This window comes from Sorex fumeus, unplaced genomic scaffold, assembly GCF_029834395.1.
Source record: "Sorex fumeus unplaced genomic scaffold, SorFum_2.1 ptg000098l, whole genome shotgun sequence".
NCBI classification, from domain to species: Eukaryota; Metazoa; Chordata; class Mammalia; order Eulipotyphla; family Soricidae; genus Sorex; species Sorex fumeus.
The window spans coordinates 40,710,640-40,726,764 of NW_026606155.1; the positions used below are offsets into that span (position 1 = coordinate 40,710,640).

Genomic DNA, 16,125 nt, shown 5'->3' on the forward strand with positions numbered 1-16,125 from the left:
TCCCTGTGGCAAGGAAATGGTAAACAAAATAGTGACCCTTCTCCCTACTGAATAGCAGTTAAGGCTTAACCTAACTCAGGAAAGAAAAAGACAGCGTCACTGCTAGGGTGGATAGAAAAGGGGATCTAACTTTGTTTGGACAAACTGGTTACAAAGCATAGCTCAGCCTTCAAGGGAGCAGAGTGTGGGCATCTAGTGCTCAGCGGCCTTCTGAAAGATGCATTATATATAATGTTTCCATGCAAGAATCACACCCCACACAGAAGTGATCGTGTCTAAAGCTTCTCAGTCCTCCTTTTCTTCAGCACAATGATTTGTAGTTAATCAAGTTCTAAACTGGCTCAAGAAAAAGCAGGCTTAAAGTATAAAATTAAAAAAAAAAAAACCAAGGATGCAACCATGAAAAAACAAGTTTAAAAAGTTTTCAGGTATAATACACAAAAGCAAACAAGTTTATCTTAAAAAAATATCAAGTATCATATCCATAAACCATTTCTACTTATAATTACTTCTTAAAGCAATATTTGTCTTTGTTTTCAAATACAGCAGCAGGTGATAAAACCAAACATCTCAGATTGCTTGTAGTTCATAATACAAACAAATGTATATGTCTCAAATCACATTTTAGGCAGTTTAACTTAAAATGCATAGACAATTACATACACTAAATTTGTCATTATTTAGTCAATGAAAAAAGTGATATCAAAAAAAATTTAAAGTTTTTCTATAGCACACATATAAAATCAGTTTACTAAATGGCAACAAATCAGTATCTGCGAATCAGTGACAGGCAGTGAAAGTGCCTTTCTCAGGAGGGAGAAATGAAGATTAAAAACATGCCACTATTTCGCAGGATTGAAAAGTTAAAAAACATTTAGTTAACACCAGACTTTGCTCCTTAAAATACACAAAAGGTGCCTCCAATTCCCTCCAGTTGCATTACTAAAATGTTTACCTAAGTAAAATTCCCACCAGCTGCATTACTAAGATGTTTACCTAGGTAAACAATGGTGTTCTAACAAATTTGTAAATGCCATCGCCAGAATGTGGGCCTCTAGGACATTCTCCTTTATCCTTGTCTCTCTGTCATCTAACAAAGTAACCTGGATTCGGACACATGAGTTGGTTAAGTGCATTGCTAAGTTTTCTTTAGTCAGAAGCTTCCATGGCACATTCTCAATACTGATTTTATTGGCAGCTATTTTACTGGGCAGAATTCTGAAAACAAAAGGAACAGTGTCCTCAATTCTATTAACTATTGCTTTATTATTGTCTTCCCTGAAAACAACCAATCACATTTTATGCATAGTGCAGTTTTATCAGTGTGACTCATCTGAAATTTAGCTTTTATGGTTTTCAAGTTTCAATACTTGAAGGCTTGTGCTTAGGTTTAATTTCTAGGGCTTCTTATCCTGACATTTAATAAAAAGTTAGCACTGAGTTATTCAGGATCACAGAGGAAGACATTGGCACTAACTACATATAAGTGTAGGCAACTGACAGGCAAACTAGCCACAGTATTTTAATTGAAATGGAGTTCTATGTTCACACCTAGAGTTTGAAAAGATCTACACTTGAGTACAACAGGTAGCACTAAGCATTTCTGAGGTAAAAGATAATAGGCAAACTGACTTCTTTCCTAGAAAACAATCCAACATTCCATCCTAGTAGTGTTACTAGTTAAGGTAAAAATCCATCTTTTTTAATTTGCCCAATTATTTTTCACTGAAAATAATAAAGAGAAAATTTGCCCAAAAAGGCTCTTAGGTTATTGAAAATAAATGTGTTGTATATACTTGATCAATGTCCTATTTTATACAAAATAGTTTTGGAGTCAGAGCTTCACGTGGCCAACCCAAGTGTCACTATTATATTGTCATTAAAAACAAGTGTCATTATTTTTACTTAATTTTTTGCTTTTTGGGCCACACTCAGCGATGCTCAGGGGTTATTCCTGGCCGCACTCAGGAATTCCTCCTGGTGGTGCTTGGGGGACCATATGGGATGCCGGGGATTGAACCCAGGTCGGCCGAGTGCAAGGCAAAAGCCCTACCCGCTGTGCTATCGCTCTGACCCTAAGTGTCATTATTTTTAAAGGAGCCCAAATTTTTTTTTTTTTTTTGGCTTTTTGGTTACTCCTGGCTCTGCACTCAGGAATTACTCTTGGTGGTGCTTAGGGGACCATATGGGATGCTGGGAATCGAACCCGGGTCGGCCGCGTGCAAGGCGAATGCCCTACCCGCTGTGCTATCTTTCCAGCCCCATAAAGGAGCCCGGATTTTTGGGAACTGTGATTGAGGGTCTGATATATGCTGGCTATATTTAAATTTTTTTTTCTCGTTGGGTGGGAGGCACACGTAACGGTACTCATTACTCCTGGGTCTGTGCTCAGGGGTCCATGTATGGTGCTGGGGACTGAACTGAGGCTGGCTGCATGCAAAACAAGCCCCTTAACTCCTGTAGTATCTACTTAGCCCCTGCATTTAAAAATTTTTGGCAGTCTTTCAGGTTCATATAAAAAAAAATTTTATTTTAACTTCAGCACATTTCAATGATCTCCATCTAACAAATTTTTTGCTTGGAAAGTTCAAATGCACATTCCAAAGTTCCTATTGCCAAAATACTTCCTAATATACTGATCTTAAGATCTTCTAGTCCAACATTATAGAAAAAAAAAACAAACCCACAAATAACAGCTGAAAAGTCCTTAAGGAGAAAAACACAAAAAGTTAAAATGGTTGAGCAAGGCAGGTTATTACCAAAAATTGCTTATCAAAAGTAGTGATTTCAAATTTTGTGTTCATAGCTCTTTAGCAATATTTTCTCCATTATCAATAGACTCCACAGTTAAGACTCCCTTCTAATTCTTTTTCTTTTAATGAAACATCCTTTCTAGTGTTAAACACAGCATCTAAAGCCAGGGCCGTTACTTATTCCAATGTAACAATAAAAATAGGGATTTTTGCTGCTATCCCAATCTATCACCTTAGCACTATGAGTTAGCTGACATCATGCTATCAATGGACAATATACCCTATGTCACTCTTTAAGAATACTTTGCCTTAAAAAAAATACTTTGCCTTGTACAAAGGAGGCTGTTTTTGACAAAAGATTCTGAGAGTTGACAACTGCTGTTTGTCCTTAACAAGGCAAAAACAAAACATCAGTTGTGCCACTATGCTTTGTAAGAGCTAACAGCATGTCTGGTCAGAGAATATCAACAAGTTAGTTTTAATTCTGAAACTTGAACCTGCCATTCAGTTAAGAGATTATGAAAAAAGTGAATGTTGTACCCCAAGGCAATCATCTTACTCTTTCCTGAAAGGAGGTAGCTTTAAATCATTGAACCGGCAGCATTCGGGATCCCTGACTTTAAACTATTAAGAGGATTAATTACTAAATATTTTATTTCTAGGCAAAAACAAGAGCACTAGCCTAGCATAAATCTCTACTGGGAAAGAAGTTCACAATAGATTTTTAGTAACCCAGTGAACACAAAGTTTCAAAATAATCAACTGACAAAGAACATGGTGAGTTCTATTTCAAATCTAATAATATGGGTGGGGAGTAATTCAAATAAAGTTTACTTTGCATGCAGCAGGCCAGGGTTAGATGCCCCCAAACTGGCAAGGTACCCATGCACAGAAGGGAACAACCTCCAAGCAATGCCAGGCATGGCCCCCAAAACTAAAGAACACAAACAAAAAATCAAATTAATCCAAGAGTCCAAAAAGCTTCTTGTGCTAATCCCGCGGTTATAAACAATACTAATTTTAGTATCACAATCATTGCTTTAAACTCAGCTTTAAATTACATCTTATTATTTTCAGCGTTAAGAGAAATCTTTAAGGATGGCATCAATTCTACTTATTTACCTGTGAACAAATACAGAACAGAACTGTTGGCCATAAGCACTTTATAAACCAAGGAGGACATAACTAGACTCAAATACATATTTTTGATCAAACTTGTACAAAGACAACAGTCATGGCTGTGTGGTACAAGTTCTCCAAACATAATTGCTATATGTGTTCATGTAGACCCCGAGATGTGCCAGTGTCCCTAGCAGGGAGAAGTAAGAGATGTGCTTCTTCCAAAGTACCCAGGAAGAGGGAGATGGGCTGCATGGAATGCTCTGGGCAGATAAGTTTTGTGGGAATGCAAACTACCTGTCATCATGAAGCAATTTCCAGGGTTTCCTCTAGTTTGAAGTTCAAATGTAGAAAGACAAAGGAGCATGACTTCCTCCCTTGAGCTCTTCCAAAAGCAGTATCAATGTAATATATTCTAAATCATTCTCTAAGTACCAATTCTCTAAGAAAATAATTTACACACATATGAGCCTGCATTAAAAAGTTAGCTTCCATAAACATCAAATTTTAGAATTGAATCACCCCTTTGGCTAAAAAGAAAACAAATTGGTAGAACTCAAAATTGAGATCTGAAAGCTCAATAAAAGTGGAACACTGCCTGGCTAACAACTCAATTCTGACAAATATCACAAATTAAAAACATATATATGCAAAATATAACTCCCCCAGGGTCAGGTTTATTTATTCCATATCTAGAGGAGTTCAGAAAAGGTTGAGGCATAATTTGCTTAAATTATGACAATGTGATTATTTTCCTTTATTTTGGAGAATAGAAAAAAAAATTCCCAATGAAGTTGTAAGTTCTTAACAGTCCACATCATTTTAGATATTTAAGTGTGCAGTTCCATAATTTAAACAAACTGGAAAACTTGTATTGAACAAATTGTATCAAAGAACTATTCAATAAATGCAATCACTTTGACTTTCCATAAAACCAAATAAAATCACATTTGAATGATTTACATTTTTATCTGATTGTAGTCATCTGATGTACTATGCATCCAAGTACAAGAGGCAGATAATCTTCACTGAGAGCTGCAAGGGTTGTTCTTCATGAATGCCCTCTTAGTGAAACCATCAATTTTAATATATGCACTAATGTGCATATATGTACTTCATAAAGCAAAACATCATCTCTTCCTTCCATCGTTTAATGGTAAGACTGTAATAGAAGAAAGAAAAGGTCAGTAACTAGATTTTTGTACATAGAGTTTATTATTATTATTATTTTGCTTTTTGGGTCACACCTGGCGATGCACAGGGGTTACTCCTGGCTCTGAACTCAGGAGTTACTCCTAGCAGTGCTCAAGGGACATATGAGATGCTGGGAATCGAACCCGGGTTGGCCGCGTGCAAAGCAAACGCCCTACCCGCTGTGCTATCTCTCCAGCCCCAACATACAGTTTAATTTTAAGCCTCCTTGTCGAGGCTTAAAATTAACATCCTGCTAGATAAATGCAAAGAGCAATACATACCACTCACTTAGACATACAATTTGTAAAACTAATTTTTAAACAGAAAATATAGAGGAAGATGTTAAACAAGTAAGTTAGTTTTGGAGTACTTTATCTTTTTTTTTTCCCTTCACAGTGGAGATGACTACTCTCTTGCAAATCTGATTATTTTGTTAAGAGTAAATACAGTATTTTCCTCCCCAAGGAGGTAAGGAGAATTAAGACTCATTGGAATACTCACTAGCCTTATTTCTGGAGGAAGTGGCTACTTTTCTACTCAGTGTTATGCCCAAGGCAATTCAGAATTCTCAACTAAAATGTCAACCCTCCTCCAGATTGACTAACAATAAAATATAAATTACACCTGCAACTGCAATGCATAATAGTGGTATTTTCCTGAGCTCAATGTTGCTAAAACTCTAAATAACCTCCCAGAAAAACAATATGGAGAGCACAGTGAAAAATGGGCAATATTACATATTAACTTCCCTGGATTCCTCGAAAACCTATTGGTACATTAGGTGAGTCAGACAGACTGCTTTTACTGAACTGTTTGATATGGTGCTATATAAATAGTAGCACTGTAGCACTGTCCTCCCGTTGTTCATCGATTTGCTCAAGTGGGCCCAGTAATGTCTCCATTGTGAGACTTGCTGTTACTGTGTTTGACATATTGAATACGTCACGGGGAGCTTGCCAGGCTTTGCCATATGAGCAAGATACTCTTGGTAGCTTGCCAGGCTAGAATATTGTTTTGGGGCTACACCTGGTGGTGCTCAGGGTTTACTCCTGGTTCTGTGCTTGGGATCATTCCAGGTGGGCTCAGTGGAATATACAGGGTACCAGGTTGACTGCGTACAAGGCAAGCACCCTACCACTGTATTATGGCGCTTGTTCCTGAACCCCCGCCCCAAGCCTGACAAACTTGTATCTGGGAGATCGCGTGAATGTTACTGAGGACAGTAATTTACTCAAGTTTTGGGGCTTCTTTAGGAAGTTTTTCTCTTTATACTACAGGGATTTCCTGTATTTTCACCTATTTAAAATGTTTTACGTATGCTTTGAAATTTACATTTTCTATTTCAATATGTATACCACTTTCTTTAAAGTTTAAAAAGCTTTCTAATGTTCCACTAAAAACGCGAGGCAATCTTTCAGCTGCGTATCTGTTACTGCACATTCGATAAAAAAATAAAACACTCACATGGGGGGCACCAGGCATTGGTGGAGCACCAGAAGGTCCTGAAGGCACTTGAAAAGGATTATTTGGAGTGGGATAGAGTCCGGGTGTGGGGTATGATCCTGCAGGGGCAGGATATGGTGCTGGTGGTCCCCAGGCTCCTGGTGGAACAGTGCCCCATGGAACAGGTGGTGCTGCCCCCGGTGCTTGGGGAGGAGGTGCAGGATATGGCCCTGGAGATGGATATGGCATGCTAGGGGTGGGATACTGCCCTCCCATTCCTGGTGCCCAAGGTCCAGAAGACATGGATCCCCATGGACCTAAAGGACCAGCTGCAGCTGGATCTGTTGGAGCACCATATGGTCTCGGAAGCTCTGGAAAGGGCATATTTGGTGTAGGATATGGCCCAGCAGGGCCTGGTACAGCTGGGGCTGGATAAGGACCACCAGGAGGGGGACATGAGGGTCCAGAAGGAGGAAAGGGGCCAGGGGGTCCTGGAGGAGGTCCAGCAGGAGGCACAGATGGATACATTCCTGTTGGTGCTGGTCCAAAAGGCACAGTGGAGGGTGTTGCACTTGGTGGGAGTCCAGATGGCATAGAAGGTGGAGCACTTGGGTTGTTCCAAGGATTGGAACTGGGCCAACCTTGAGGAGGTTGGCCAGGTTTTGTATTACTCGCAGCAGAAGTTTTGGCAGGGGAGTGGTCAGGCAGTGCATCTGCCAACTGCAATACAAAACAGGAACATCTTACTAAGCTCATCTATGGACAATCTTGCCAAACACTATTAGGAACTCAGAAAAGACAAGTCAGCCACAGGGTCAAGGATTATAAATAACTAGTTGCATTTTTAAAAGGCAAGCTGTTTATTTTGAAAATAATTCATTTAATATAAAATGAGATGTTACAAAGAATATCAACAACTAAGATTCTTCAGAGAAGTTTGAGTTTTCTAGACACAACTGCTCAACATGATGTAGACTGGCTTAAACCAAAAGTTACATATTCCCTTTGATACTCAAGTTTCCTCATTTTCCCATCCAAATACTATCCATGTCCAACCCTGCTTAGCTTCTGAGGTCAGACATATTGGGCGTGTTCAGGGTGGTATGGCCGTGGACAGTTTCCTCATTTTCAAAATAGTCTAGGATTAGTTTAAGGCTTAAAGGTGATGATACACTAAACATCGTATCTGGTACAAACTTTTCAACAGATGTTAGATTATTGCTAATAGTAATCAATAGTATAAATTTTATCAGGCTAAGAAAGCACTTAAGGCAAAACTTTAAGCAAAGGCAAGCCATCTATTACAAACAAAAATTCAAAGCTAAAAGTACTATAAAAAAATAAACGCATCAACTTACCGAAAACTCTTCAGACATTTTCCTGAAAAATTAAAAGGAGGAATCTTTTAAAGTCAGTACTATCTAATACATACACATATAAATTTCCATGTACACATTATTTTAACATAAATGAAAAAATTCAAATTTAATTTTACTTAAAACAAGTCTATCACCCATTGATATAAATCCACACCAATCTGTACTGTCCTTTTTTCTTAACTCTTCTATTATTGGATGCTATTAAATCTACTAATTGTTTTGCGCTATAACAGAGTAAAAATAGGTATTTATTTAAAAACATATATATAATAGGAGAGTAGGGACTGTGTAATTCCTGCACTATTTCTCTGACCCTATTAACTTGTATTTCTTTTAAGTGGAAATTAAAATGTATTTTTAATTTCAGTTGTTATTTCCCACCTCTGTGAATTTGCTCATGCCCTGGACCACAATCAGTCTGATCAATTAAAAACAAAACAAAACAAAACAAAACTTCTAACATTTCATATATTTAATTTTTTGGGGGGGTGGGGGTCACACCTGGCGATGTTCAGGGGTTACTCCTGGCTTGGTACTCAGAAATCACTCCTATCGGTGCTGGGGGAACCATATGGAATGCCGGGTACTGAACCAGGGATGGCCGTGTTTAAAGCAAACGACTATCTGCTGTACTAATGCTCTGGCCTGTCTAAATTTCACATATCCCTGTAACCTCCCAACATATAGACAGACCACTTCCTTCCCTCCAGAAGGTTTAGTAATGAATGAACCTTCCTTCCCAATTCACTTCCCTACTCCAGCCCAGCCTCATTACTGTTTGCTTGTTCTCTGACTTCCTATTAAAAAACACACGAGTGGTCTAGAGAGATAGTACAGCCTTGCATGGGCAGACCCAGATTCCATCCCTAGTGGTCCCAAGGAATTACTGCCATGAGTAATTCCTGAGTGTGAAGCCAGGAGTAATTCGTGAGCACTGCCTGGTGTGACCCCCAAATAAAAATGACAAGATGTATTCTACTGCTTTTAATTATTTTGCTATTTACAAGTGCATTTTTAAGAAAATACAGTATACAGGCTGGAAAGAGCACAGCCAGTAAAGCACTGACTTGCCTTACATGCAGCCAACAGGGGTTTGATCACCAGCACCCTATATGGCCCACTACCCTGCCAGTACTCCCTGAGCATTTCGGGTTGGCGTCTTACCCACCCCATTACAAAATAAGTATAAACATCCAAGAGGCAGTACAGGGGTGAAGGTCTTGCATGTGGTTGATTTGGTTTGATCCGTGCATACAGTTCCTTGAGCACTACTGCATTGTTCTTGCTTTTCCACTAGGATAGAAATTTTATCCTTTATCGTCTCTTTTTCTTTTAGTTGATAATACTTGGCACATGCCCTCCGTGCTGCTTGCCTGGCTGGATCCCTGGTAACACATGGTCCCTTGAGCATTGTGGGTGCAGACCTGAAGGCCCCCAGTGCAGCCAGAGTAGCTCAGGTAATTCTGAGCACTATAGGACACTTGTGCTGAATGGCTGGTTTCTTTCTTTCTTTTTCTTTTTTTTTCTTTTTGCTTTTTGGGTCATACCCAGTGATACACAGGGATTACTCTGGTTTTGCATTCAGAAATTACTTCTGGTGGTGCTCAGGGGACGATATGGGATGCTGGGAATTGAATCTGGGTCAGCTGCGTGCAAGGCAAACGCCCTCCCCCTGAACTATTGCTCCAGTCCCTGAACGGCCAGTTTTAATGGCTGAGAATCACAGCAGAAGGTGCCCTGGTCCCTTGCTTGAGTACTGCTTGGGAGCCCCCCTCACCCCAATCAATCTTTATGGCTTCTGAATTTTACATGTGTGTGTGTGTATACATTTATTTTATACACACGGTTATAAAATAAATCCACATATATGCTCACAGTATTTTTATTCCATTAAAAAAAAAAAACAAACCAACGGGCTAGAGAGCTAACATAGCAGGTAGAGCGCTTGCCTTGCATGTAAGCCACTGAGGTTTGATTCCATATGGTCCTCCAAGCCTGGCAGGAGGAGTTAATTCCAGAGTGCAGAGCCAGGAGTAACCCCTAAGCACTGCAGAATGTGCCCCCTCAAAACAAAAACAAAAAATCCCCCCAAAACTAAAACAAACAACCCCCCCAAGCCCCTAGTTTATACAATTAAAAATTTTTTTTCAAATTGGTAAACTTTAAACTTGGTTCGCTCCTTCTATTTTATCTTGTAATGATTCATATTTGAGAAACACTTTTAGTGTTTTAAATTTTAGTGTATTATTTTGCAAGCAGCAACAATACTCAACTATTTTATTCCTGAAAACTCCTCAGTTGAGTGCCTGAGATTTCCAGGTAAATAGGTTGTCCAGTAGTCTTCTGTTTTTGGCTTTTTGGGCCACACCCAGAAGTGTTCAGGGCTTCCTTCTTGCTTTGTGCTTAGGGACCATATGGAGTGCCAGGGATCAATCCTGGGTCAGTCAGAGTCAAGACAAGTGTCTTAGCCACTGTACCATCTCTCTGTCTCCATCGGGTAAAGTTTTAAACAGAAATGAAATACTGTAGGTGTCTTATTCCCAACTTTCCTACAAATATTTCTAATGTTTAAGTGTGAGTCTTATTTTCAGTTTGACATTGAAGATTTTTTCTGATTCTTAAAAAATAATTTAAAAAATTGAATCCATGTGAGATAGTTACAAAGTTTTTATGACTGAGTTTCAGTTATACAATGATGGAATACCCATCCCTCTACCAGTGTACATTATCCACCACCAATGTCCCAAGTATCCCTCTCGTCACTCCGATCCTACCCTACCCCTTGCCTCCATGGCAGACAATTTCCTTCCTACTCTCTAGTTATCTGGGTATTATGGTTTGTAATACAGACACTGAGAGGCCATCATGTTTGGTCCTTTGTCTACTTGTACCACACATTTCATTTCCTATCCTGAGCGATCCCTCCAACCATCACTGACTTAGTGAATGATTGAAGAATTTTATTTATGTTTATGTTGCTTAAGTTTTGCTATTTTGCTAGTTTAAAAAAGTGAATTTTGCTAGAAGCTCTTTTGGCAGCTAATAAATTATAAACTTCTCACAATTTTTCTTCTTTGACCATCAATACATTTTTGTGTTAATTATATGAACGTTACTTAGTGCTGAGCCAAACTTGCTTCTTATGTATGATTTAGTTAATCACGAGAAAAAGGAAAATGAAACCTAAGATACAATTACTATAGCACTGTCCTCCAATTGTTCATTGATTTGCTCGAGCGGTAACATCTCCATTGTGAGAGTTGTTGTTATTGTTTTTGGCATATCGAGTATGCCACGAGGAGCTTGCCAGGCTCTGCTGTGCAGGAGGGATACTCTTGGTAGCTTGCAGGGCTCTCTGAGAGGGACGGAGGTATTGAGCCTGGGTCAGTGGCGTGCAAGGCAAACGCCCTTATCCGCTGTGCTATTGTTCCAGTCACAATCATGGAATTACATGGTATAATTACTATATCCTTGGCTTTTATTCGGAATATCAAAATATCTTGAATGCATACAAAAAATAATTACCAAGTAATTCCATGATAAAATTTAATTTTTGTTTTTGGACCACAACAGTGGTGCTCAGGGATCACAAGGGGTGCTGCAGATCAAACTTAGATTGGCTGCAAGCAAGGCAAATGCACTACCCACTGTACTATCGCTCCAGTCCTGTTATTTTAGGACCAAAGCAATAGTGCAGAGGGCAGAGTGCTTGCCTTGCACGCAGCTGACCTATTCCCAAGACTATGGGTGGTTCTCCAAGCATGCCAGGAGTAAGCCCTGGGAATGGCCCTAAAGCATAAAAACAACAAAAAACCCCAAAAAAGATTTATAAATCTAAAGAAACTTTATCACTGCGCAAGTTTAAAGGTCACATAGTACTAAAATGCTTTTCAAACAAGGGTGAGTCTTTTAAAAACTGAAAATGATTGTGTATCAAAGTTCACATTAATTCTAGAGCTGAGACTAACAAAGTAACCCATTCCATTTCATATGCTCTTCAGGTCTTCAGAATTACTCTCTTCCCTCACTATTTCTGAAAAACATACCTATAGAGCTGGCACTTGCTTTTCATGTGGCTGACCCGGGCTCAATCCCCAGCACCGCATAAAATCCACCAAGCCCCACTAGGAGAGATCAATGAAGCCAGGACTAATCCCTGAGTACTGCCGGGTATGGCCCCCAAACCAACAAAACACACAAACAAAAACAGACACATATATAATATGCAGTTTATAGACCAAAATTAAGTGTTAACCCTAAAATATAATTTAAAAAAAAATGCCAAGCAAGCTGGTTCTTATAAATGAAAAATAAAATCCTGAAAGATAGAGAAGGTACCAATCATTTTTAGAGGGGACACCTAGCAGTGCTCAGAGCTTACCCCTGGCTCTGAACTCAGGTGGGGCTCTCCCAATGGGGCTCAAGGAACTACATGGGGTGCTGGGATCGAACCCAGGCTGGCCATGTGTAAGGCAAGCTACCTACCTGCTGTACTTTCTCTCCAGCCTCAGGTATTTGAAGAATATGATTAATGAAGATCTGACCAAAGCGATCAGAAATAGGTTCTACAGCATTGCATTCACGTGTCCTGTTCTTTAGACCTAAAACAGTTCTCATGTCAACTGAGACATGACAGGGACACTTTCAACAAAAAGGTACAAAACAGAATCAAGCATCTATGTTTAAGTATGACGAGATGCAGAATGTGAAATATCCAGATTTTCTAAAAAGTTATTCTGGAACACGAGTTATTGTTAATTATTAAGAAGAGGCCTAACTGTCACCTTACACTGTTCGTTAAATCCCTCTACCCCAGGTAACAGTGGTGCCTGGGACCTCTCATATGCAATTCTCAGCTGGTTGAGTTATGGTCCCAGAACACAGTAATTTTAAAACAATACAAAATTAATTATTATTATTTTTGGGTGGGCTTACTCCTGGCTGACTCTGGGGACAATATGGGCTGTCAGGGATCAAACCTATGTGGGCTACGTGCAAGGCACACACCCTAGCCACTGTACTACCGCTCTGGCTCCCCAATATAAAATTTATTTTAAAACACACTAGAAGAGTGAAATATTTCTGTAATCTCTATGGCCTTCATCAGGAAAAAAGTTAATTGAAAGAGGCTAAAGAAAGGTAAATTTATCAATTCCCAGTGACTATTGGCTACAGATTTCAGAGTCTCATCCAAATGTGGAGGAGTATGGGACAGTACGGTTATTAAATCTGAATGTAAATTTTTGATAAAGGCAAGTAACTACACGGAAAAGTAAAACATTTAACAATCTAGAAGCCCTACAGATAAGAAATCAGGATTTTTCTGTTGTTAGTGAGGGGGATGGATAGCACCAAAAATATAAGTTCTATTTGATTTTTGGGGGAGGTCACACCTAATTATACTTAGGGGGAGTATGCAGGGTGTTGAGGATTAAATCTGGATTGGCAGGAAGCAAGGCAAATACTTTTTCTATTGCACTGTCTCTTCAGTTCCAAAAACATAAATTTTAAATTAGAATATTTTTATTTCAGTACTGGTCTATCAGACATTTTATTTTGCATTAAGAAATTGGGTATTTGAAAGTTTCTGAACATTTAGCATTTTGAAGAAATGTAATTTAAAAAAAAATCATTTTCTTCAACAACCACAAGTCACCTGGATTTTTACATTTACCAGACATTTATCCGAACAAAATTGCTGGGTACTGTGTGGGGCTTTGAGGCAATTAATAGAATTACACAAAATATGTTCACAACAGAAAATCTAAAAGCTGAAGTTGGGGTTAATTGTGCACAAGGTCATTTGTGGATACCCCAGAGCAACTTAAGGACTTCAAGGAAGCATTAGAGGTAGAATCTTGAGAAGTAGTGTCTTTGCAGCGAGTAAACATCTGGGAACAGGAGGATGGGGACCCTAGAGAAAGTACAGCTTGTACAAAGGCCGAGGGGAGGAGGCAAGAATCTGTGAAAAATGGTAAACAGTTCAGGGGCTGGAGAGATGGTAGTACAGTGGGAAGGCACTTTCTGACTTGGGTTCAATCTGGGGCACCCCAATATGGTCCAGACTATCATCAGAAGTGATTCCTCAGCACAGTCAGGAGTTAAGTCCTGGACACAATGGGATGTGACCAAAAAAATAAAAAATGTAAGCAGTTCAGATTGGCTGAAATTTAGAGAGGATGTGAAGTCTTAGTGTCACAATGCTCAGATTTTAGTCTTCAGACATTCAAGACTTTCAAAACAGAGGGCCAATCTCAGTAGAAGCTTTATTTGAGGAAGGGAAAGGCAGCGCAAAGATGCTGGGGCTCAGGGTTTAAATAAGATGCCCAGGAAAAGCCAAAAATCACTTCTTTTGTATTTTCTTAACCAGGGAGCTTGGTGAGCACTTTTCCTTAGGTTTACAACAAAGGGGTGGGGAAGAGGAGAATGTTTGGATCAACGCCTTCAATTCCTGGGCCTCAGCCCATTCTAACTTCCACTCAGGCAATTAGGCAATTTTTCTCTGGTGCCATGTTTTACTAATCTCTCCTTTAACTATTTGGCCCCCCCCCCCCCCCCCCCGTCCCTATACTACTGTATCATCAGCAGAAAGTCTTTCCACCAAGACTTCAATCATCCCAGCCAGAGTTAGTTCATCTGAATAAACTTATTTCAACTATGATCAGCAATGTTAAGACCAAATGTGCTTCAAGAACAGCACGCCTGTGATACAAAGAGTGGACAACCGGATAATCTCGTCTTCCTTTGTACATGGGCACGGAGGACAGCTTGGACACTAAAAGTGCAGTTCTCAGAATAAAACTCTCTTTGCCCTGACCCTGGACAGAGTGAACTCTCCCAATCTCTGGGCAAAGTGAGAAACAGTATCCGCCACAAATGTTTTCCCTGAAATAGATTAAAAAAAAAAATTCCATCGTCTCATTTTCGCAAGCCCCAGAGCACACAGCAAAAGGGTAAACGTCAATTTTTACAATCGATGTCACAGTTCTACGTTCCTTTTACAGGCAGTTCTTAATTCAAAGACTCCTGAAAACGGGAAACGGTCCGAAATTTGACACTGAGAGTATCTGGTGGGAAAACTGGACCGCTGGCGCAGGAGGCAGCAGCCTGACTCTGGGAGTGGGCTCTGCCCTCCGCACGTGGTTCCCCACAGCCTACATTGCAGAGGTCCCTAAGTTGCAGGCGTCTGGGCGCCCAGAGTTGTGTTTAGGGAACTGCCTGCTCCTCTCGGGAGAGAGTAATGAGAATATCCCCATGGTCCCCGACTTAGGTTTCGGGGTGAATCAGCTTTGCCCAGGAGTTTCGGAGACCAGGTACGGAGAGCAGCAAACGGTGGTCTTCCACGCCCATCAAGGGGCACAGAAGCCAAGCCCTTCGCCTGCAAGAACCGCTGCACAACACCGGTGCCTCGGGGGCGGCGCGAGCACTTCCGATTGCTGGCAGGTGAGCACGCCGAGGGGCGAGGGGGGATTTCGAGGCAAGAGAATAAACGGTCCACCTCCCCCCGAACCTCCCGACCTCGAAACCCCAGGCAGGGGCATCTATGGCGGGGAGGTGGGGGAGGGGAGGTGTCCGTCGACGAAGGCTTTGGCTACCGAGTCCCTTAGTAAGTCATCACCCCAAGGGGGGGGGGGCGCGTGGCGCGGACTCTGCAGCCAGCGCGCCCCCTCCACAAGCGATTCAGGCCCAGCGCCCCTATTGGGAACAGAAATTCATACCCAGGGCCTGGGGTCAGAGGTCTGTCGCCCCTACAGGGCCCAAAGGAACAATGGGGGATCCGGGGCTCAACCGGAGCGAACCGGCCGCCGAGCGGGTCGCCCGCCCGGGAAGAATGGGGGAGGGGCCGGGCTCGCTCGGCGGCCCAGCCTGACGTCAAGAGCCGAGAAACCTACTGGGTCCCACGTCACCCGCCGCCAGGCACCCGGGTCTCTAGGGGCAGTCAAGTGTGGCGGCGGGTAGCGGCCCCCGGCCTCGAGCTGTGAGCCGAGGGAATGATTCGCCGCAGCCCCCACAGCCGCGACCCCGTCCGCCTCCCGCTCGCTCCTTCGCCCCGCTCCACGAGCCCCGCGCTCTCACCGACTAGATCCGAACCCGCAGCGAGGCCGAGGAGCGGCGATGGGCGTGAGGGAAGCAGGTACCGAAGAGTGGAGCGCTAACTTCACGGACCACAGCAGAGACGGCGGCAACACTAAGCCCAGCCGCGCGCGACTCCTCCCGACACCGGAACAGGAAGTGCG

At 41.4% G+C, this 16,125-nt stretch overlaps 1 protein-coding gene across 1 annotated transcript; it reads right to left on the minus strand.

Moving 5' to 3' along the window:
- Positions 1-392: 392 nt before the first annotated feature.
- MAPK1IP1L (mitogen-activated protein kinase 1 interacting protein 1 like) lies at positions 393-16,125 on the minus strand. The gene is made up of 4 exons (XM_056133147.1): positions 15,965-16,125; positions 7,868-7,889; positions 6,531-7,229; positions 393-5,034 (listed from the first exon to the last, which is right to left on the minus strand). The coding sequence occupies exons 2-4, from the start codon at positions 7,883-7,885 to the stop codon at positions 5,023-5,025; spliced, it is 729 nt and encodes a 242-aa protein (XP_055989122.1). The 5' UTR covers positions 7,886-7,889; positions 15,965-16,125; the 3' UTR covers positions 393-5,022.